The 24,766-nt window shown below is 52.7% G+C and overlaps 2 protein-coding genes across 3 annotated transcripts; one reads left to right on the forward strand and one right to left on the reverse strand.

Annotated features, from left to right (window-relative positions):
• Positions 1 to 6,260: 6,260 nt before the first annotated feature.
• Positions 6,261 to 9,689, reverse strand: FKRP (fukutin related protein). Its single transcript, XM_075322387.1, is given in 4 exon segments — positions 6,261 to 6,785; positions 6,788 to 7,124; positions 7,126 to 7,822; positions 9,506 to 9,689. Coding segments are annotated over 3 exon segments (1,446 nt in total). The 5' UTR covers positions 7,792 to 7,822; positions 9,506 to 9,689; the 3' UTR covers positions 6,261 to 6,342.
• A 552-nt stretch (positions 9,690 to 10,241) lies between these two features.
• Positions 10,242 to 23,569, forward strand: DACT3 (dishevelled binding antagonist of beta catenin 3). 2 transcript variants are annotated; one of them, XM_075322388.1, is made up of 4 exons: positions 10,242 to 10,461; positions 16,951 to 17,026; positions 21,305 to 21,418; positions 21,503 to 23,569. In XM_075322388.1, the coding sequence occupies exons 1-4, from the start codon at positions 10,324 to 10,326 to the stop codon at positions 22,366 to 22,368; spliced, it is 1,194 nt and encodes a 397-aa protein (XP_075178503.1). In that variant the 5' UTR covers positions 10,242 to 10,323; the 3' UTR covers positions 22,369 to 23,569. The 2 variants fall into 2 exon arrangements, with proteins under 2 accessions (XP_075178503.1, XP_075178504.1); XM_075322389.1 differs by having other exon boundaries at positions 10,243 to 10,461; positions 21,308 to 21,418.
• The last annotated feature ends 1,197 nt before the right edge of the window (positions 23,570 to 24,766 follow it).

A 24,766-nucleotide genomic window follows, 5' to 3' on the forward strand; every position in this document is an offset into this window, starting at 1 on the left:
TGCCATAGCGGAATGAATCCCAGCATGCTGCATTTGGCAGTGAGTCTCGGCTCACACACCCCCATACAAAGTCTATGGGAGAGTGTGAAACATCGCGCACTGCACTCGCATGTCATCCGACCGCAGTGCAATGTATGCAGACAGTGGAGGAGATGGAATCACAGTCACATGACCCTCAGCTGACACTCATAGCAGAGAGCCGCCATTAGCATGTCACTTCTGATACTCTCGAATCAGAAGCTATGCGCAGGTGGAACCGAACCCTTAGGCCGGTGTCACACTTGCGATTATCTCGCATTGCACTCGAACCAATGTTAATCAATGAGGCAGCTCAGATCTGCTTTTTTCCTCAGTCCAAATCGGACTGAGAAAAAAAAAAACGCAGCATGCTGCAACTTCTACAGTTTCTTGTGCGAGTCTCTCCAATGGAAGTCTATGGGTGCGACAAAAAAAACGGATGTCCCACGGACCATCCTAGTGCCATCCGAGTTTCTAAATACAATCCTATCATGTAGCAGAGACCACTGTAAATGCTCCTGTACAGGACTGTAATGACTAATGGCTGCTGAGAAAAAAACGGATCACATACGGATTAAATACGGATTACTATCATGAGAAAAATCACTCGCATTGCAATTACATTGCACAGAGATCAATACTCAGACAGAGCTCATCCTACTCTTAGGCATCGGACCGATTGTGACGCCGGCCTTACACCGGTGACGTCCTCTGCTCCCTGCCACATGCTCAGACAGGAGCAGCGTATGGGGGAGGGGAGCATCGCACTGACTGGGAGACCTGCAGATCAGCGGGAACTACAGTCATGGCCATAAGTTTTGAGAATGACACCACAATGCTATTTTCACATGATCTGTTCCCTCTGGTTTTTATTTGTGTTTGTCTGATGTTTACATCACATACAGAAATATAATTGCAATCATATTATGAGACCAGAAGGTTCTATTGACATTAGAATGAGTTAATGCAGCAAGTCAATATTTTCAGTGTTGACCCTTCTTCTTCAGGACCTCTGCAATTCTCCCGGGCATGCTGTCAATCATCTTCTGGAGCAAATCCTGACTGATCGCGGTCCATTCTTGCATAAGCAATGCTTGCATTTTGCCAGAATTTGTTGGTTTTTGTTTGTCCACCCGTCTCTTGATGATTGCCCACAAGTTCTCAATGGGATTAAGATCTGGGGAGTTTCCAGGCCATGGACCCAAAATCTCTATGTTTTGTTCCATGAGCCATTTAGTGATCCCCTTTGCTTTATGACAAGGTGCTCCATCATGCTGGAAAAGGCATTGTTGGGCGCCAAACTGCTCTTGGACAGTTGGGAGAAGTTGCTCTTGGAGGACATTCTGGTGCCATTCTTTATTCATGGCTGTGTTTTTAGGCCAGACTGTGAGTGGTGCGATTCCCTTGGCTATGAAGCAACCCCACACATGAATGGTTTCCGGATGCTTAACAGTTGGCATGAGACAAGACTGGTGCTAGCGCTCACCTCTTCTTCTCCTAATAAGCTGTTTTCCAGATGTCCCAAACAATCGAAAAGGGGATTCCTCTGAGAAATTACTTTCCCCCAGTCCTCAGCAGTCCACTCCCTGCACCTTCTGCAGAATATCAGTCGGTCCCTGATGTTTTTTCTGGAGAGAAGTGGCTTCTTTGCTGCCCTCCTTGAAACCAGGCCTTGCTGAAGCAGTCTCCGCCTCACAGTGCGTGCAGAAGCACTCACACCCGCCTGCTGCCATTGCTGCGCTAGCTCGGCACTGCTGGTAGTCCCATCCCGCAGCTGAAACAGTTTTAAGATACGGTCCTGGCGTTTGCTGGTCCTTCTTGGGCGCCCTGGAGCCTTTTTGGCAACAATGGAAGCTCTCTCCTTGAAGTTCTTGATGATGCGATAGATTGTGACTGAGGTGCAATCTTTGTAGCTGTGATACTCTTCCCTATTAGGCCATTTTTGTGCAGAGCAATGATGGCTGCACGTGTTTCTTTAGAGATAACCATGGTTAACTGAAGAGAAACAATGATACCAAGCACCAGCCTCCTTTTAAAGTGTCCAGTGGTGTCATTCTTACTTAATCATGACTGATTGTTCCAGTAACACAGGTGTGGGTGTTGATGAGGACAGGGCTGGCGATCAATCACTAAAACAATGTTAGCTGCTCCTTTTAAGGCAGGAATGCAATGATGTTGAAATGTGTTTTGGGGGTTAAAGTTCATTTTCTTAGCCAATATTGACTTTGCAAGTAATTGCTGTTAAGCTGATCACTCTTTATGACATTCTGGAGTATATGCAAATTGCCATTAGAAACACTTAAGCAGTAGACTTTGTAAAAATTAATATTTGTAGCATTCTCAAAACTTTTGGCCATGACTGTACACAGACAAGCCAGCAAGGTGATAGAGGGGAAAAAAAGCCACCCAAGGTAATGGAGTATATTACAAAATTCTTACTCTGAGGAGCAAAAGGGTAACAATGTTTTGCACTTGTGACTTCCTGGCTCCATATCTCATCATCCTCTAAAGCTCTGAACATGGGACGACCTTCATTTTATAGACAGTCATCTTCTCTAGCTCATACATAAATGTGACGCAGCTATTTATCATATGATTAGTTATGCAGATTCTTGTAAGGTCACTGCATTGTTACGGTTTTGCTTTTTCTTCCTGTATACTACAAATTACAGCCTGTTCTCACATCCCCTAATGGCTCAGTGTTATTAGATTGATTCCCGAGTGAAAATTTCAAATTGAGGAGCTCCCTCTGGTGGCCAGGAATGGTAATGAAGTGGAGTCTGAATCTGTGACTCAGACAGGTGTTGCAGTTAATTAGGAATCCAGGAAGTCCTATTGCAGATCAGCCTAGTGTATTTAGCAGAGCATTTTCTGCCTGGCGGCCGCTGGTGGTATGTGTTTTCTTGCTGCTTCTGAAGATGGCTGGGAGTTTTCCCTTCAGTTTCTCCCATTTCTTCTGTGCCTGAATCTACTCCAGATAAGTTTGCTAGTTTCTGTGCTTGATTACTGAAATTGCACTTAAGGTTGTTTCTGCTTATTCCATTTGGTTCTGTGTTTGATTTCTTGTATGTGAGGATCTGTCTCTGCTTTTGTGAGCAGGGCAGATTCTCCAGCAAAAAAGTTAACTTGCTCCCTGTTCATGTTTGGAGTATTTGCACTTTAGAATATTGTTTGTTCTATGATTTTGTTTCTTACCATTATATCTGCAGTTCACTTTAAAGTGTCACAAGAGTACCTGATATAGTGGGGAGAGACCCAGTGGTCTTTGTATTTTTTTCCTATCAGGAGTTTGGTATTTTGCAGGATTTTTTGCTGGCCGCAATCAGTTATCTAGTAAGTCGGGCCTCACCTTTGCTAATCTATATTTTCTATCTGTGTATTGTGTTTTCTTACATCACCATTGTTGCATGTTGGGGGCTTGCTATTCCTTTGGGGACTGCTCCAAGGCAAGTTAGTATTCCTCACTTCTATCTTTGAGGTGTAGCAAGTTTCTCCAGCAGTGACGAGGTGTCTAGGAGTGTTAGGAACATCCCACTGCTACTTCTAATGTTGTCTGATAGGGGATTGCAGTCAGCTTAGTTTCCAACTACTCTTGTGGTTTTGTTTTTTCTTGATTAATGGGATTTTTTTGTGATCGGCCACAGTTACCAGATCATAACAGTGGTCTCAATGCTGAGCTATATGTAAGGATCCTACAAGACTAGTTACTTTAGTTCCCCACAGTACCCAGACCTCAACCCAATACAACACTTGTGGGTGAAGAAAAAGCTGTATACAGTGCCTTGCGAAAGTATTCAGCCCTCTTGAATTTGTTAACCTTTACCCATATTTCAAACTTCAAACATAAAAATTTTAATGTTCTGGTGAAGAATCAACAACAAGTGGGACACAATTGTGAAGTTGAACGAAATTTCTTGCTTATTTTTAAAAAATAACTGAAAATTGGGGCGTGCAATATTATTCATCCCCTGTCAGTTAATCCTTTGTAGCGCCCCCTTTTGCTGCGATTACATCACAAGTCTCTTGGGGTATGTGTCTATCAATTTTGCACATGGAGAGACTGAAATTCTCGCCCATTCTTTGTAAACAGCTGGAGCTGAGTGAGGTTGGATGGAGGAGTTTGTGAACAGCAGTTTTCAGCTCTTTCCACAGATTCTCGATTGGGTTCAGGTCTGGGCTGTGACTTGGCCATTCTAACACCTGGATACAGGTATTTGTTGAACCATTCCATTGTAGATTTTGCTTTGTTTGGGATCATTGTCTTGTTGGAAGATAAAGCTCCGTCCCAGCCTCAGGTCATTGCAGACTCCAACAGGTTTTCTTCAAGAATGGTCCTGTATTTGGCTCCATCCATCTTCCCATCAATTTTAACCATCTTCCCTGTCCCTGCTGAAGAAAAGCATGCTCAAACCATGATGCTGCCACCACCATGTTTGACAGTGGGGATGGTGTGTTCAGGGTGATGAGCTGTGTTGCTTTTACGCCAAACATATCGTTTGGCATTGTGCCCGAATAGTTTGATTTTGGCTTCATCTGAGCAGAGCCCCTTCTTCCACATGTTTGGTGTCTCCAGCTGGCTTGTGGCAGACTTTAAACTACACTTTTTATGGATATATTTGAGAAATGGCTTTCTCCTTGTCACTCTTCCATAAAGGCCAGATTTGTGCAGTGTACGGCTGATTGTTGTCCTATGGACAGACTCTCCCACCTCAGCTGTAGATCCCTGCAGATCATCCAGAGTGATCATGGGCGTCTTGGCTGCGTCTCTGATCAGTCTTCTCCTTGTGTGAGATGACAGTTTGGATGGACGGCCGGGTCTTGGTAGATTTGCAGTGGTATGATGCTCCTTCCATTTCAATATGATCGCTTGCACAGTGCTCGTTGGGATGTTTAAAGTCTTGGAAATTTTTTTGTAACCAAATCCTGCTTTAAACTTCTCCACAACAGTATCACGGACCTGCCTGTTGTGTTCCTTGGTCTTCATGATACTCTCTGCGCTTTACACAGAACCCTGCGGCTATCACAGAGCAGTATTTATACGGAGACTTGATTACACACAGGGGCTTATATTTATCATCATCAGTCATTTAGGACAACATTGGATCATTCAGAGATTCCCAATCAACTTCTGGAGGGAGTTTGCTGCACTGAAAGTAAAAGGGGATGAATAATATTGCACGCCCCCAATTTTCATTATTTATTTTTAAAAAAAGGTTGAAATAAGAAATATATATCCATCAACTTCACAATTGTGTCCACTTGCTGATTCTTCACCAGAACATTAACATTTTTATCTTTATGTTTGAAGCCTGAAATGTGTGAAAAGGTCAAAAAAAATCAAGGGGCCGAATCCTTTCGCAAGGCACTGTACATCCCCAAGAGACCTGACCAGTATACACCAACACTGGGAATGTGGAGAAGAGACCTGGGATCAGATTTCGGTGGGGACATGCTGGAATCTGATCGAGAACCCAGAAGGATTCAGGCAGTGGTGAAAGCCAGAAGGTGGATTTATAAAATAATAAAAATTAAAGTTTAGATTTTTAGAAGCAAAACAGTAACAATGCAGCAACATGAGAAGAATCTGCATAACTAATCAAATGCTAAATAGCTGCAAATTACATGTATATATGGGATACAGAAAATAATTGTCTATAAGATGAAGGTCATCTCACGCTCAGAGCTGTAGAGGATGGTGAGATACGGAGACCAAAGGCAAAAGTGACAAACATTGTTACCCTTTTGCTTGTCAGTGTAAGTCATGTGGGAAGGGTCAATAAAAGCTCAATGTTGACTTTTAGAATTACTAGAGCCAGTAGGTGGCGCCAGAGCTCGTCCTTCTTTCTGAAGAGGATACGGCCATAATACAGTCACAATGATCGATGAATAATGAAATAATCGCTCTCCAACAACTAATGATGTTTTGATCACACACAAAAAAAATATATATATTTTCGGGGCGTTTCCAAAATGACCAGATAACCTCGCCAACTCTGCCGTTCCATGTATTTTTATTATTTCTTGTGACGTCGCCATATAGCGGGATTTTATATCTTCATAGATTGATTTCTACAGAAGTGGCAACAACAGATTTCTGCTTTTACATTGGTGACAAGTGGGAGGGGTTCAAGTAATGGCTTTTTTTTCCCACCCCCTCCACCCCCCCACCCCCCGGGACGTGATTTTGGACTTTGGGTGAATATAAAGATAACGGCAATGGGGACTTTCAGCAGAACCATAGCTGCCATAGTTACACCTTGATGCCCAGTGATTTCATTGCGGGGGTCCTGCACCCCCGCCCCCGATGATCGCCTGGCTCCGGCCTCACCGCCCCTCTATTCTCAGGACGGCCGGGTTCGGATACTGAGGGACCTCTATTGCTTTCTCCCCAAACTTCATCTTCAGCAGCTCCACGTGATGATTTGGGGCCTGAACTAAAGCGCCAGCGAAGCGCAGGGTCTGGAGGGGCCGGAGGAAGCGCTCTGGGAACTCTATGTCCTGAGGGTGACCGGTCCACGAGTCCCGGGTCATTAACCCATCCCGGGGATAGAAAGGCCACAGATCTACATGGAGGTGGTTGCTCTGACTGTACTGCACCCTGAAGAAGTCGCCCTCCATGGCCCGCTCCCACACAAAGCCCTCCTCATCTATGAGGGACCCCCCCTGCGCCCCCCGCAGCTCTGGACACAGCGTGATGTCTTCCAGGTAGATGCCAAGATCCACGTCATAGTCCCAGGGTATGATGTCTCCGTGGCGGGCCGCCCCAGCAAGCTTCCGCCTTCCAGCCAGTACCGCACGTTGTTTGCTTCCAGGACCTTAATGACATGGAGGGCAGTGACCCTCAGCGCCCGGAGGCAGCAGGGGGGTGTCCAGCGCCCCTCGTACAGGTAATCCGGGGTTTCCCCAACCACAGTCCCAAAGCAGCGCGGCGTGTCCTTACTGCATCCAAACCAGCGATCGCCTCCGTCCAGGCCACGGAGCAGTCTCACGTTCAGAGCCTGCATTGTCGCTGCCTCCTCCGCTCGCTCTGCCTGCTCTGCCTTCCAGCGACCGTGGTCTGTGGCTGGAAATGGAGTGCGAGGGAACACCGCATCGTCCATCACTTTAAACCTTCCACCCCCGCAGAGCCGCCTGAATAAATATGGCCGCCTGCAGGGGGCGGGAGAGAGGAAAGGGCAGGTCAAAAAAGTCACGGGATCGCATCAGAAGGACGGCAGCTCCAGACACGGCTCCGCAGGACTCTCCGGCACCGGCTGCTCTGTACTGCGCCGTCCACTCCCGCTGAGACACGTTCAGGTGCAGGCAGCGCAGGGCACCGCCAGCTCCGGCCGCCACCAGCCTCACTCCAGGAGCAGCATCACGTAGTCCTCGAGCCATTCGCTCCAGTAAATCAGGAGGATCCAGAGCACAACCGTCCGGGACCAGCGCCACCAGACGAGTGCGAATATGGGACTCTAGGCGGTAGGCAGAGCCAGGCTGCTCCGGGGACGGATGGAGCCGCAACAGGGTTATTCCTGGGACCGGGGGGTATGGAGCAGTCTCTGAAGCCACGAGGATCTGGAGAGAAGGGCGGGAGCGCAGGAAGGCGCGGTGTAACTCCGCCAGACCGTGCTCAAAGGGCCGGAACTCCCGCACAATGACGGTGACACCGGCGGACAGAGAGGATGGAGGGCGTCCTGCCGGCCGGACGTGGAGGTGCCACGTGTAGTAAAGCAGCAGCACATTACAAACCAGAGTCAGCGCCACCAGGACGTGGCAGAGCGGGCAGCGCATCCTGCGCCCATCACACGCGGCGCCCCCCAGCCTGAGGAAGAAGACAACACATTACTACACCAGGGATGATGGGGTCATCAATGCTCAGCCCTGTCAGTCCGGATGATGGGGGTTGTTGGTGCTCAGCCCTGTCAGTCTGGATGACGGGGGTTGTCGGCGCTCAGGCCTGTCAGTCTGGATGACGGGGGTTGTCGGCGCTCAGCCCTGTCAGTCTGGATGACTGGGGTTGTCGGCGCTCAGCCCTGTCAGTCTGGATGACTGGGGTTGTCGGCGCTCAGCCCTGTCAGTCTGGATGACGGGGGTTGTCGGCGCTCAGCCCTGTCAGTCCGGATGATGGGGTTGTCGGCGCTCAGACCTGTCAGTCCCGGATGATGGGGTTGTCGGCGCTCAGACCTGTCAGTCCGGATGATGGGGTTGTCGGCGCTCAGCCCTGTCAGTCCGGATGATGGGGTTGTCGGCGCTCAGACCTGTCAGTCCGGATGATGGGGTTGTCGGCGCTCAGACCTGTCAGTCCGGATGATGGGGTTGTCGGCGCTCAGCCCTGTCTGGATGATGGGGGTTGTCGGCGCTCAGCCCTGTCTGGATGATGGGGTTGTCGGCGCTCAGCCTTGTCAGTCCGGATGATGGGGGTTGTCGGTGCTCAGCCCTGTCTGGATGATGGGGGTTGTCGGCGCTCAGACCTGTCTGTTTGGATGATGGGGGTTGTCGGCGCTCAGACCTGTCTGTTTGGATGATGGGGGTTGTCGGCGCTCAGACCGGTCTGTTTGGATGATGGGGGTTGTCAGCGCTCAGACCTGTCAGTCCGGATGATGGGGGTTGTCGGCGCTCAGACCTGTCTGTTTGGATGATGGGGGTTGTCAGCGCTCAGCCCTGTCAGTCTGGATGACGGGGGTTGTCAGCGCTCAGCCCTGTCAGTCTGGATGATGGGGGTTGTCGGCGCTCAGCCCTGTCAGTCTGGATGATGGGGTTGTCGGCGCTCAGCCCTGTCAGTCTGGATGATGGGGTTGTCGGCGCTCAGACCTGTCTGTTTGGATGATGGGGGTTGTCGGCGCTCAGCCCTGTCAGTCCGGATGATGGGGTTGTCGGCGCTCAGTCCTGTCAGTCCGGATGATGGGGGTTGTCGGCGCTCAGCCCCTGTCAGTCCGGATGATGGGGGTTGTCGGCGCTCAGCCCTGTCAGTCCGGATGATGGGGTTGTCGGCGCTCAGCCCTGTCAGTCTGGATGATGGGGTTGTCGGCGCTCAGCCCTGTCAGTCTGGATGATGGGGGTTGTCGGCGCTCAGCCCTGTCAGTCTGGATGATGGGGGTTGTCGGCGCTCAGCCCTGTCAGTCCGGATGATGGGGGTTGTCAGCGCTCAGTCCTGTCAGTCTGGATGATGGGGTTGTCGGCGCTCAGCCCTGTCAGTCTGGATGATGGGGGTTGTCGGCGCTCAGCCCTGTCAGTCTGGATGATGGGGGTTGTCGGCGCTCAGCCCTGTCAGTCTGGATGATGGGGGTTGTCGGCGCTCAGTCCTGTCAGTCTGGATGATGGGGGTTGTCGGCGCTCAGCCCTGTCTGTCAGTCTGGTTGCTATGGATACACTATAGGTTTGTCAGGCTCCATAGTAACCGGTCACATGACTTATCACTATGGGCACGGCTCGAGTACATTACAGGGGCCCTCCGCGTCCTCTGGGGCCCCACTGACCTATCGTCTTCAGTTGCCTCTTTTCTTACCGTCAGAAATCCCGTAATCCCCGCTGGAGCCGCGAGCAGAGCCGGTGCGGAGTGTCCCCGGCCCCGCTCTATGGGGGAGGGGCGGCCATCTCCGCTGTTTCCCGCCGCTGGACACATTGTATCACTACGTTTACATCACACCCACGTGTTATCAATTCTGTCCCGCCCCCTGTGACGTCACGTATTCTAAACTTTATTGTTCTCCCTGACACAGACATAAATAAATAACGTCTGATCCTTCTAGCGCTTGTCTCCGCCCACTCCCAAACAGCACTGCTAGCCCCTCCCTCGGGCCCGCCCATTGTCGACGTTTTCTGTCCTATTTTGACGTGGCAGCGCATCGAGGGCGTGGTTACAGCTAGTTGCATTTATACCTGCAGCCTAGGCAACTATGTGTTTATTGGCTCGCAGAAAGCTGGATTCTAATTAGTAATTGGCTGTTACGTTCCTCGGGGCAATGCTACTGGCGCAGCTCTGTGTCAGTCATGCGGTCTATTTTTTCCTTTCCAGGAGGCGGGGTTTAATTGTCGTCAGACCTCTGGGCGTGGCAAATGTCAAATTAGAATATGTAGATAATTCGTCTTGTGATTGGATCAGCTATGGATGAAAAAGGTTGTGATGCCGAGGTGGGCGGGGTCAATCTTCATACGATCCGGCCTGTCCGCGGGAAGGCGGGGTTTGTCAGAATCTCCTGGCTGTAATTGGGTGAGGTGCAGCGCGTCAGTGGAACGGCGGCCTGTGATTGGTCCGTGCGGCGCTCCGGGCCGCTGAGCTCTCGCTGCGGCTGCTCAGACAGATCGCCGCCGGCTCCGGGTGACATGCTGGGCTCCGGAGTCTCCGTGGACCGGGGGCGGCTCCGGCAGTTGTTGCGGGGGAGTGTGGCCGGTCTGTGCGAGCTGAAATTACTGCGGGAGCGGCAGGAGGTGCGAGTGCGGCGGGCGCTGCGGGGCGGAGAGGTAAGAAGGCGGCGAGAAAAATAATCCCCCGCACCATGTCCATATGTCTGCAGCCAGCGCCATCCGCACCGTGTGCACGAGCATAACCCCCAACATCCCCCTGTGTGTATATAACTCACATCATCCCCCCCTGTGTGTATATAACCCCCCCATCATCCCCCCCTGTGTGTGTATATAACCCCCCATCATCCCCCCCTGTGTGTGTATATAACCCCCATCATCCCCCCCTGTGTGTATATAACCCCCATCATCCCCCCCTGTGTGTGTATATAACCCCCATCATCCCCCCCTGTGTGTGTATATAACCCCCCCATCATCCCCCCCTGTGTGTATATAACCCCCCCCATCATCCCCCCTGTGTGTATATAACCCCCCATCATCCCCCCCGTGTGTATATAACCCCCCATCATCCCCCCCGTGTGTATATAACCCCCCATCATCCCCCCCGTGTGTATATAACCCCCCATCATCCCCCCCCTGTGTGTATATACCTCCCATCATCCCCCCCTGTGTGTATATAACCTCCATCATCCCCCCCTGTGTGTATATAACCCCCAACATCCCGCTGTATGTATATAACCCCCATCATCCCCCTGTGTGTATATAACCCCCCATCACCCCCCCCTGTGTGTATATAACCCCCCATCATCCCCCCCTGTGTGTATATAACCCCCCCATCATCCCCCCCTGTGTGTATATAACCCCCCCCCATCATCCCCCCCCTGTGTGTATATAACCCCCCCCATCATCCCCCCCTGTGTGTATATAACCCCCCCCATCATCCCTCCCCCTGTGTGTATATAACCCCCCAATCATCCCCCACTGTGTGTATATAACCCCCCATCATCCCCCCCTGTGTGTATATAACCCCCCCATCATCCCCCCCTTGTGTGTATATAACCCCCCCATCATCCCCCCCTTGTGTGTATATAACCCCCCCATCATCCCCCCCTTGTGTGTATATAACCCCCCCATCATCCCCCCCTGTGTGTATATAACCCCCCATCATCCCCCCCCCTGTGTGTATATAACCCCCCATCATCCCCCCCCCGTGTGTATATAACCCCCTATCATCCCCCCCTGTGTGTATATAACCCCCCATCATCCCCCCCCCCTGTGTGTATATAACCCCCTATCATCCCCCCCTGTGTGTATATAACCCCCAACATCCCGCTGTATGTATATAACCCCCATCATCCCCCTGTGTGTATATAACCCCCCATCATCCCCCCCCCCCTGTGTGTATATAACCCCCCCTATCATCCCCCCCTGTGTGTATATAACCCCCAACATCCCGCTGTATGTATATAACCCCCATCATCCCCCTGTGTGTATATAACCCCCCATCACCCCCCCGTGTGTATATAACCCCCCATCATCCCCCCCGTGTGTATATAACCCCCCATCATCCCCCCTGTGTGTATTTAACCCCCATCATCCCCCCCCGTGTGTGTATATAACCCCCATCATCCTCCCCCTGTGTGTGTATATAACCCCCCATCATCCTCCCCCTGTGTGTGTATATAACCCCCCATCATCCTCCCCCTGTGTGTGTATATAACCCCCCATCATCCTCCCCCTGTGTGTGTATATAACCCCCCATCATCCTCCCCCTGTGTGTGTATATAACCCCCCATCATCCCCCCCTGTGTGTGTATATAACCCCCCATCATCCCCCCCTGTGTGTGTATATAACCCCCCATCATCCCCCCCTGTGTGTGTATATAACCCCCCATCATCCCCCCCTGTGTGTGTATATAACCCCCCATCATCCCCCCCTGTGTGTGTATATAACCCCCCATCATCCCCCCCTGTGTGTGTATATAACCCCCCATCATCCCCCCCTGTGTGTGTATATAACCCCCCATCATCCCCCCCTGTGTGTGTATATAACCCCCCATCATCCCCCCCTGTGTGTGTATATAACCCCCCCATCATCCCCCCCTGTGTGTGTATATAACCCCCCATCATCCCCCCCTGTGTGTGTATATAACCCCCATCATCCCCCCCTGTGTGTGTATATAACCCCCCATCATCCCCCCCTGTGTGTGTATATAACCCCCCATCATCCCCCCCTGTGTGTGTATATAACCCCCCATCATCCCCCCCTGTGTGTGTATATAACCCCCCCATCATCCCCCCCTGTGTGTGTATATAACCCCCCATCATCCCCCCCTGTGTGTGTATATAACCCCCCATCATCCCCCCCTGTGTGTGTATATAACCCCCCATCATCCCCCCCTGTGTGTGTATATAACCCCCCATCATCCCCCCCTGTGTGTGTATATAACCCCCCATCATCCCCCCCTGTGTGTGTATATAACCCCCCATCATCCCCCCCCTGTGTGTGTATATAACCCCCCATCATCCCCCCCTGTGTGTGTATATAACCCCCCATCATCCCCCCCTGTGTGTGTATATAACCCCCCATCATCCCCCCCTGTGTGTGTATATAACCCCCCATCATCCCCCCCCTGTGTGTGTATATAACCCCCCATCATCCCCCCCTGTGTGTGTATATAACCCCCATCATCCCCCCCTGTGTGTGTATATAACCCCCATCATCCCCCCCTGTGTGTGTATATAACCCCCCATCATCCCCCCCTGTGTGTGTATATAACCCCCCATCATCCCCCCCTGTGTGTGTATATAACCCCCCATCATCCCCCCCTGTGTGTGTATATAACCCCCCATCATCCCCCCCTGTGTGTGTATATAACCCCCCATCATCCCCCCCTGTGTGTGTATATAACCCCCCATCATCCCCCCCTGTGTGTGTATATAACTCCCCATCATCCCCCCCTGTGTGTGTATATAACCCCCCCATCATCCCCCCCTGTGTGTGTATATAACCCCCCATCATCCCCCCCTGTGTGTGTATATAACCCCCCATCATCCCCCCCTGTGTGTGTATATAACCCCCCATCATCCCCCCCTGTGTGTGTATATAACCCCCCATCATCCCCCCCTGTGTGTGTATATAACCCCCCATCATCCCTCCCCTGTGTGTGTATATAACCCCCCATCATCCCTCCCCTGTGTGTGTATATAACCCCCCATCATCCCCCCCCCTGTGTGTGTATATAACCCCCCATCATCCCCCCCCCCCCTGTGTGTGTATATAACCCCCCATCATCCCCCCCCCTGTGTGTGTATATAACCCCCATCATCCCCCCCCCTGTGTGTGTATATAACCCCCCATCATCCCCCCCCGTGTGTGTATATAACCCCCCATCATCCCCCCCCCGTGTGTGTATATAACCCCCCATCATCCCCCCCCCTGTGTGTGTATATAACCCCCCATCATCCCCCCCCCCCCTGTGTGTGTATATAACCCCCCCCATCATCCCCCCCCCCCGTGTGTGTATATAACCCCCCATCATCCCGCCCCCCTGTGTGTATATAACCCCCCATCATCCCCCCCCCTGTGTGTATATAACCCCCCATCATCCCCCCCCCTGTGTGTATATAACCCCCCATCATCCCCCCCCCTGTGTGTATATAACCCCCCATCATCCCCCCCCCTGTGTGTATATAACCCCCCATCATCCCCCCCCTGTGTGTATATAACCCCCCATCATCCCCCCCTGTGTGTATATAACCCCCCATCATCCCCCCCTGTGTGTATATAACCCCCCCATCATCCCCCTGTGTGTATATAACCCCCCCCATCATCCCCCCTGTGTTATCCCCCCTGTGTATATAACCCCCCCATCATCCACCCTGTATGTATATAACCCCCCATCATCCCACCTGTGTGTTATCCCCCCCATGTATATAACCCCCCATCCCCCCCTGTGTGTATATAACCCCCCCATCCCCCCCTGTGTGTATATAACCCCCCATCATCCCCCCCCCCTGTGTGTATATAACCCCCCATCATCCCCCCCCATCATCCCCCCGTGTGTGTATATAACCCCCATCATCCCCCCCTGTGTGTATATAACCCCCATCATCCCCCCCTGTGTGTATATAACCCCCCATCATCCCCCCCCTGTATGTATATAACACCCCCCCATCATCCCCCCCCTGTATGTATATAACACCCCCCCATCATCCCCCCCCTGTATGTATATAACACCCCCCCATCATCCCCCCCCTGTATGTATATAACACCCCCCCATCATCCCCCCCCTGTATGTATATAACACCCCCCCATCATCCCCCCCCTGTATGTATATAACTCCCCATCATCCACCCTGTATGTATATAACCACCCCATCATCCCCCCTGTGTGTTATCCCCCCCCGTGTATATAACCCCCCCATCATCCACCCTGTATGTATATAACCCCCATCATCCACCCTGTATGTATATAACCACCCCCATCATCCCCCCTGTGTGTTATCCCCCCCGTGTGTATATAACCCCCCATCATCCCCCCCCTGTGTGTATATAACCCCCCATCATCCCCCCCTGTGTGTATATAACCCCCCATCATCCCCCCCCTGTGTGTATATAACCCCCCATCATCCCCCCCTGTGTGTATATAACCCCCCATCATCCCCCCCTGTGTGTATATAACCCCCCATCATCCCCCCCCTGTGTGTATATAACCCCCCCATCATCCCCCCCCTGTGTGTATATAACCCCCATCATCCCCCCCCTGTGTGTATATAACACCCCATCATCCCCCCTGTGTGTGTGTATATAACCCCCATCATCTCCCCCTGTGTGTATATAACCCCCCCATCATCCCCCCTGTGTGTATATAACCCCCCATCATCCCCCCCTGTGTGTATATAACCCCCCATCATCCCCCCCTGTGTGTATATAACCCCCCATCATCCCCCCTGTGTGTATATAACCCCCATCATCCCCCCTGTGTGTATATAACCCCCATCATCCCCCCCCCTGTGTGTATATAACACCCCATCATCCCCCCCATCATCACCCCCCGTGTGTGTGTATATAACCCCCTTATTCCCCCCCGTGTGTGTATATAACCCCCCATCATCCCCCCTGTGTGTATATAACCCCCCCATCATCCCCCCTGTGTGTTATCCCCCCCCTGTGTATATAACCCCCCCATCATCCACCCTGTATGTATATAACCCCCCATCATCCCACCTGTGTGTTATCCCCCCCGTGTATATAACCCCCCATCATCCCCCCCTGTGTGTATATAACCCCCCATCATCCCCCCCCTGTGTGTATATAACCCCCATCATCCCCCGTGTGTTATATAACCCCCCATCATCCCCCCGTGTGTATATAACCCCCCATCATCCCCCCCCCCCTATAGGAAGCCCATCATTTACCCCTCTGTATGTATATGATTCCCACTATCTTCTATACACACCACCCCCCCATCCCCCTATTTTGTTTTTACATATAGCGGGGAAATAAGTATTGAACACGTCACCAGTTTTCTAAGTAAATATATTTTTAAAGCTGCTATTGACATGAATTTCTCACTGTATGTCTGTAACAACCCATCCAATCAACACAGGAAAATAAATCAAAAGATAGATAACCATAAATTATGTGTAATAATGCCACGTTACAAAGGGAAAAGTATTGGACACATGAAGAGAGGTGCAAAAAGCCATAAAAAGTCCTGATAGCAGCTGAATTCCATCAGTAATTAGAAAGCAATCCTTCCTTCCTTCCTGAAAAAATATCCGCTGGTTCAACTGACGGCCGATAGAAAGGTGTCTCATTACCAAGATGCCACACAAGAAACATCACATGATGGGTAAAACCAGTGAGCTGTCTCAAGACCATCACAATCTTATTTGTAAAACATTCTGATGGCATTGGTTACTGAAGAATTTCTAAGTTACAGAAGGCTCCAGTGTGACTTGGGGCCATAATCCACCACAACCAGGTGCTCCCCACAAGAGTTCAGAGGAGTGAAAAGAACTATCACAAGAGTTGTCCAAGAGTCAGACACCTGTGGAGAGCGACTGAAAGACCTGGAATCAGCAGGGACAATTGTTTCACAGAAAACAATCAGTAATGCGCTCATTCTCCATGGCCTGTATGCACGCTCCGGTATGCACGCTCCGGTATGCACGCTCCGGTATGCACGCTCCCCATGCAAGACTGCTCTGATGAACAAAAAGCAGGTACAAGAGTGTGTGTGGAAGAATGGGCTAAAATCCACCTGAGCAATGCAGGCGACCAGTGTCTCCACACAGGAGGGTTCTGGAAGCTTCATCATCAACAAAGGAGAATGTACCAAGTATTAAATACATTTCAGTAACGTGTTCAACACTTTCCCTGTGTCATTTCTCATTATTACACATAATGTATGGACATCTATGGTTTGATTTATTTGCCTGTGTGGATTGGATGGGTTGCTACCAGACATCTGGTGAGAAGTTCATGTCAATAGCAGCTTTAAGAACTATATTTACGTAGAAAATTGGTGACTACTTATTTCACCTGCTGTATATAACCCCCATCGTTCTCCCCATATGTATATGACACCTGTCTTCCCTGCATGATGTGTGATGTTCTTCCATTACCCTCCTTCCCCCCCAGGATCTGGACCGGCAGCTGTGGGAGCTGGAGAGACAACTAGAATTACGGTTAAGAGCGGAGAACGACCAGGAGAATGGTGAGCCGGCAGCGTGACTATTCTAATGTCATGGGGTGTTTCTGGGGAGCGCATGCCGGGGGGGTTGATTTCTGGGGAGCGCGGGCTGGGGGGGGAGAATAATTGCTGGGCAGCGTAGGTGTTATGTTCCGGAACTATGAAGATCACGATAGATCATTGGCAAAAAGGTGACAAGAGCATTGGCAACTAATCTGGCCGCCATCCCCTTACTAACCATCAACACTAGAAGTAGCCGAGGGGTGAACTAACATCCCGTGCACCGCGAACCCAGCCGGAGAACTAACTGTCCTAAAGGAAGGAAAGATGAATAACTCTCTGCCTCAGAATTAGACCGTAAAGGTATAGCAAGCCCCCCACATTCAAAGACTACGGTGATATAGGAAAACACAATACACAGATGATAGGATCAGCAAAGGTGAGGCCCTACTGACTAAATAGGAAAGGATAGGAAAGGGGCTGATGGTGGCCAGAGAAAAACCCTACAAAAATCCAAAAACCTGATAGTACAAAAAGTCCTCAGATCGCATGATCTGAACTCCGTCCTATACCAGGCGCTCTTGTCATACCAATGAACAGAAAGCAGGAACCATTACAAATTCAAGAAGAAAACAAACTCATGGACTTATAGGAGCAATACTCCAAACATAGCTGCAGGGAGCTTCCCAGCTAAGCAACTGAGGGGAAGATTCCTGCATGCAAATACACTGACAATAACCACAATAATTGAGAACCCAGATGTGAACAAAAACAACATAAGAAAGGACCAAGCACTTATCTGGGGCAGATGTGGTCAGAAGCAAGATGCAAAGGCTGGTGAGCCACAAGGCAATGATAACCGACTCAGACTGCCAGCAGACCAAGGTTTAAATAGGCAGAGAATTGGCAATGGAAACGCCATTGCTCAACACACCTGGTCTCTGTCCAAACCATTCCTCGCCACAAGAGGGAGCCCCACAGCAGCAACAGTGTAACTGACACTCATAACACGTAGGCCGAGGGGGGGGATTGCTGGGGAGCGTAGGCCGGGGGGAGGGGATTGCTGGGGAGCGTAGGCCGGGGGGAGGGGATTGCTGGGGAGCGTAGGCTGGGGGGGGGGATTGCTGGGGAGCGTAGGCTGGGGGGGGGATTGCTGGGGAGCGTAGGCCGGGGGGGGGGGATTGCTGGGGAGCGTAGGCCGGGGGGGGGGGGATATTGCTGGGGAGCGTAGGCCGGGGGGGGGGGGGATATTGCTGGGGAGCGTAGGCCGGGGGGGATATTGCTGGGGAGCGTAGGCCGGGGGGGGGGATATTGCTGGGGGGGGGGATATTGCTGGGGAGCGTAGGCTGGGGGGGGGATATTGCTGGGGAGCGTAGGCCGGGGGGGGGGATATTGCTGGGGAGCGTAGGCCGGGGGGGGATATTGCTGGGGAGCGTTTGCTGGGGGGGGATATTGCTGGGGAGCGTAGGCTGGGGGGGGGATATTGCTGGGGAGCGTAGGCCGGGGGGGGGGATATTGCTGGGGAGCGTAGGCCGGGGGGGGGGATATTGCTGGGGAGCGTAGGCCGGGGGGGGGATATTGCTGGGGAGCGTAGGCCGGGGGGGGGGGGGGATATTGCTGGGGGGGGGATATTGCTGGGGAGCGTAGGCTGGGGGGGATATTGCTGGGGAGCGTAGGCTGGGGGGGGGATATTGCTGGGGAGCGTAGGCCGGGGGGGGGGGGGGATTGCTGGGGAGCGTAGGCCGGGGGGGGGGGGGATTGCTGGGGAGCGTAGGCCGGGGGGGGGGGGATTGCTGGGGAGCGTAGGCCGGGGGGGGGGGGATTGCTGGGGAGCGTAGGCCGGGGGGGGGGGGGATTGCTGGGGAGCGTAGGCCGAGGGGGGGGATTGCTGGGGAGCGTAGGCCGGGGGGGGGGGGGATTGCTGGGGAGCGTAGGCCGGGGGGGGGGGGTGTTGGGGGTAATTGCTGGGGAGCGTAGGCTGGGGGCGATTGCTGGGCATGGAAATACTGGGCACGGTGGGCCAAGGGGACGCAGTATATGCTCTGGGCGGGGGGCTCGTGTGGTTATCGCTGCTCATAAACAGATTGTCACCATTATGTCGCACTTGCTGCCGCTGATCCTTTGGCCACTCGTCCTCTCAGTGATGTTTCTCGTTTCTGGACTCCTCTGATGAGACTTCTCCTGAGATTCCAGAGTTTCTTCACCACTTGCGCCCCCATTACCCCTCTGCTCCAGAGCCCCGATTACCCCTCTGCTCCAGAGCCCCGATTACCCCTCTGCTCCAGAACCCCGATTACCCCTCTGCTCCAGAGCCCCCATTACCCCGGGCTGCCCGACTCCTGCGCTGCCGTCCTACTGCCTCATCTCTGCAGCGTTGTGACCGGATTTAGTCGGCTGTGGTTGTTGAGAAGGGGAAAGTTGTCTCCGAGGCGCCGACCGCTGGTGACCTCAGCTCTGCAGACAGTCAGATTAGGAAATACAGACCCCGTGCCATCACCGGTGTGTTCTGCAGGGGGCGCCGCTGCGCCAGGTTTTACACCCCCCCCCACACGCCCTTCCTGGGTTTTGGATGTGGTAGGTGGGGGGGGGTCTTGTGAGATGACAGACGGGCCGGGTTCATTCCTGCCCAATGCACGTGTGGATCTGATGTTTTCCTTCTCCTGCCCAGTGGACCGTGCCCAGCGCCCATCAGTCCTGGCATCAGGAAACAGGAATGAAATTTAACCCTTTGAAAATCACAGCCCTTTTTTTTTTTTTTTTTTTTTTTTTTTTATGTGGCAAAACCAGATAAACAGCAGGAAAACCTCCCCTGAGCCTTCTGATTTCCCCCCTCCCTCCCCCACTCACCAGACCCCTGTAACTAACTACGCCCGGGGAGCCGACTGAGCGCCCACAAAACCCACTCGGCGCTCACCCCCTCTTCACTTCACACCATTAGGTGCAGGATTCCCATCATTTTTGGGGACGCCGCTTTTTCTCGGACTGTTTGATGTCTGCAGGAGATAGCGAGATTTATTTTTAGGACAGAGCTTTGTTTATAAAGCCCCTGCGCCTCGTGCCCACCGAGTTTACACAGCTGCTCACACCCACTCACTGCCGAGCCCCTTACACATGGGAGGAGCAGTATGTACTAGGCTAATGGGGCCAAGGGGGGTGTATACTGGGTGGTGCGATTGCACAAGGTTGTATACTGGCTGGTGCAGGTGTGCAGAGGGTGTATACTGGGTGGTTCAATTGCTCCGGCAGGGCATGCGTGGTGGTGCAGTTGCGGGTGGTGCTTTTGCACAGAGGGTGCACATACCTACTGAGCATTGTTGCTGGGTGGTGCAATTGCTTGGGGGGTGCATACTGGATGGCGCAATTGCTTGGGGGGTGCATACCGGATGGCGCAATTTCTTGGGGGTGCATACCGGATGGCACAATTGCTCAGGGGGGTGCATACTGGATGGCGCAATTGCTCGGTGGGGTGCATACTGGCTGGTGCAGTTGCTCGCGGGGTGGTGCAGTTGCTCGCGGGGGGGTGCATAGTGGCTGGTGCAGTTGCTCGCGGGGGGGTGCATAGTGGCTGGTGCAGTTGCTCGGGGGGGTGCATAGTGGCTGGTGCAGTTGCTCGCAGGGGGGTGCATAGTGGCTGGTGCAGTTGCTCGCGGGGGGGTGCATAGTGGCTGGTGCAGTTGCTCGCGGGGGGTGCATAGTGGCTGGTGCAGTTGCTCGCGGGGGGGTGCATACTGGCTGGTGCAGTTGCTCGCGGGGAGGTGCATACTGGCTGGTGTAGTTGCTCGGGGGGGTGCATAGTGGCTGGTGCAGTTGCTCGGGGGGGGTGCATAGTGGCTGGTGCAGTTGCTGGGGGGGTGCATAGTGGCTGGTGCAGTTGCTCGCGGGGGGGTGCATAGTGGCTGGTGCAGTTGTTCGGGGGGTGCATAGTGGCTGGTGCAGTTGCTCGGGGGGATGCATAGTGGCTGGTGCAGTTGCTCGGGGGGGTGCATAGTGGCTGGTGCAGTTGCTCGGGGGGGGTGCATAGTGGCTGGTGCAGTTGCTCGGGGGGGGTGCATAGTGGCTGGTGCAGTTGCTCGCGGGGGGATGCATAGTGGCTGGTGCAGTTGCTCGGGGGGGATGCATAGTGGCTGGTGCAGTTGCTCGCGGGGGGGTGCATAGTGGCTGGTGCAGTTGCTCGCGGGGGGGTGCATAGTGGCTGGAGGATGCATACTTTTGCTGGGCATTGTTGCTGGGGGTTGTATACATTATACACAGTATCTTTGGGGTCCTGTCATTTCTCTTCTTTTTTTTTCTCTCTCCCTGAAGCAGAGTATGAAGCCGATGGTCCCGAGGCAGGTGACGTGTTCCTGGACCGAGCCCCCCGGGTAGGACAAGCAGAGGCTCGGATGCATTACGCCAGTGAGCGCCCGAAGAGCGCAGGTGAGGTGCGGCGAGTGTCCTCGGCTGCTCCTGTCGCTTCTCCTCTTCTGTGTGTAACTGCCCCGCTCTTCTTTCTGCCCTCAGGTGATCTGGTTGTGGGATCCCATCACCCTCGTTCCTCTTCTTCTCGTCTTCTGGTGCCTCGTTCCATGTCTGCCCCTTACCCTTCCCCTTCATCTCCTCCTCCCCCGCCTCCTCCGCCGCCGCCTCCTGCTCGCCGCGCTGAAGGTTATATTCTTTCCCTCCTTCGCCGTCAGCTCCGCGCCCCGTACCTTCGTTCCGTTTCTTCTGAGCGTCCTCCTGTCCCTGCCCCAGTCCCAGTGTGCAGAATGGCCAGCACCTCCTACACCCCGACTCACCGCGGCCCCCGCAGGAAGCACCCGCCTCTCTTAAAGGGCCACAGTGTGGAGGGGTCTCCACCAAAACCTCCAAGGAAGTGCCTTTCTGCAGAGGAGCCACCTCGGAAAAGAGGGGGGCGAAGGACGCCAAGGTCACTATCAGAAACTAGCCTGAGGGACCCGGCTCCACGGCCGGAGGAGAACGTGGACCCCAGGGTCCGCCCAGAAGTGTGGCAGGGATCCAGGGGGCACTTAGATGGCTGGGTCAACCCCCGCAACTATAAGGAGAGTTGGGCTAATAATAGGGCTCACACCGAGGGCTGGGCTGATCCACAGGGCTTCGTGCAGGAATGGGGGGACCCTCGAACACACATGCAAGAAGGGGGCCGTTGTTACACCCTGGGAAGAGAGGGAAGGGCCCCAACAGTGAGGCTCGGACCCCCTTGCAGAAAGTGGAGGTCCACGGCAGAGATTAGTGCTGGGGTCCCAGAGGGGGAGGCCAGGGTAGACTCAGAAGGGGAGGAGGAGGAGGAAGAGGAAGAAGGGGGCTTGGTGTGGCCAATGCAGCTTCCTCCCCGGGACGCTGAAGGGCGCCCCAAATGTTTAAGGTAAAAGCTTCTCAGGCTCTTAGAAAAAGATCATGCGGTTCCACACAGGGTCACTCAAGGTCATGACCACTGTGTGACCGGACCCCAACCCACATTGTGGACTCTGTGCAGCACAATCATGGTGGCAGCCCCTTCCCTGCACATGCTGCCACTGATCCTAAGAACACTACTCAGCAGCGGCTGATAACAGGGAGCAATAGATTGTAGTCACCAGTCCTACAGTTGCTTCTCCTCAGTATTGGCTGATAACAGAGAATAATAGATTGTAGTCTCCTGTCCTACAGTCTCCTCCCCAGTAATGGTTGATAACGGAGTAATATATTGTACTTCCCCTTCCTCAGTAACGGCTGATAACATGGAGTAATTGTATTCACCACTTACAGTATCCTCCCCAGTAATGGCTGATAACAGGGAGTAATAGATTGTACTCACCTGTCCTACACTCTCCTCTCCTGAGTAATGGCTGATAACAGGGAGTAATAGATTGTACTCACCTGTCCTACAGTCTCCTCTCCCAGTAATGGCTGATAACAGGGAGTAATAGATTGTACTCAGCTGTCCTACACTCTCCTCTCCTGAGTAATGGTTGATAACAGAGTAATAAATTGTATTTGCCCTTCCTCTGTAATGGCTGATAACAGGGAGTAATAGATTGTATTCACTTCAATCACTGTCTCCTTCCCCAGTAATGGCTGATAACAGGGAGTAATTGTATTCACCTCTCTTACTGTCCCCTCCCCCAGTAATGGCTGATAACAGGGAGTGATAGAGGATGCTCTCGCTGTGTATATGAGCCCCCCGCCTGCGGCGCTCCTTTCATGTGACCGCTCTCTGGCCTGTGACTCCCACAATGCATCCTGCGGTTTCCTCCTATGGTGACTTCTGATCCGCAGGGGACATCTCCCATGATGCATTTGTCTGTGAGGTTGCATGACTATTTAACCCTCTCTCTGCCTGTGGGATCTCTCCTGGAGGTCCCTGTGTCAGACTGCACTACAGCCCCCATGAGTGCCCCTGCCCCCGTGTTCTGTACAGTAATGTGTATATGACCAGGCCCCCGTGTACAGATGTGTATAGAAGGCGCCGTGGATCGAGTATTGATTGTATATATGACCCTGAGCCTGTACAGGAGGCGCCGCCGCTACCAGCTGTAAATATCCGCCATTGTTTTCTATCGGACCCTGTAAATAAAGTGTTTCTTGTCACTTTGTGTCATCTCTCGCTCATTCCTTGGTTGTTGTAAGGGGGGCACGTCCTGGGGTACAGCACATTTGTACAGTGTGTGCAGGTGTTATATTCATGTAGCAGGAGGCTCAGGCTGAGCATGATCGGCCTCGCCCACATCAGGGCGTTCTGCTGCCCCATTGGTTACATTGTTTCGTCTCGCTTGTATTTTGTGACCGGAGACAATGGTCGGTGTCCCACAGCCGCTGCGGCTATTGCTCGGACCAGCCGTCATGGCGGTCGTCGAACGCGGTTCCGTTTTGTACACATTGCAGTCCCCATCACTGCAGGATCCGCGTCCACATCTGCCGCTCACACACAAAGTGCCGTCTGTCTCATCCCCGAGTCGTCATGGAAACTGAACAAAAACCTCCAGTCCAAATATAACACTGAACGTGATTCATGCAGAGCCGCGCTGTACACGGGGAGGTGGGGGCTGCAATCCACCGGCTGGAGACGGCTGCCTGTGCAACCCCCACACCGTGCCACATCCAGGATTACACCCGCCCGGTACCCCCTGTACAGTGTGGTCACTGCCCCGCGGAGCAGACATATAATACACCCAACGTTATACATGAAGCCATAGATCTGAAGAGTCCGGGACGTCACTGGACAATGGCGTCAAAATCATCTGTGACCAAAAAGTACAAAGTGACCAAAACTGGAGTCTAAAGGGTGCTTTACACGCTGCGATCTCGCTAGCGCTGTGACACGCCAGATCGCAGATCAGATTTGCCGAGATCGCACATAGGTCATTTTTTTTTTTTTTTGTAGCGCCGGTCACATGTGCGATCTGGCGTGTTATATTGCTAGTGATGTCGCAGCGTGTAAAGCACCCTTAAGTCCTTTTCTGCTTCTCGCCCTTGTACAATGTTTGCGTTTTGCAAAATCTCAAACCTTTTGTTTGTGCATTTTTAAATACGATAGTTGCACAATTTATGTTGCACGTTTAGTTCTCAACTGCAGGAAAAATTGAGATTTTGTGCTTCACACGGACACCGGACTACGACCGTGCAGAAGGTTTACAACATTCTATAAAGTCATAAATGACAAATTATCCAAAAATCATCTCCCAACCAAAGAAAAGCAAAATACCGTACCTGATAAAAACAAGAAAAGGTAACGTGGAAAAGTGCAAATAAAAAGCCACTATTACAACCGTTTTATCTGTAGGACAA

The sequence above is a fragment of the Anomaloglossus baeobatrachus genome, chromosome 9, assembly GCF_048569485.1.
Source record: "Anomaloglossus baeobatrachus isolate aAnoBae1 chromosome 9, aAnoBae1.hap1, whole genome shotgun sequence".
NCBI lineage: Eukaryota > Metazoa > Chordata > Amphibia > Anura > Aromobatidae > Anomaloglossus > Anomaloglossus baeobatrachus.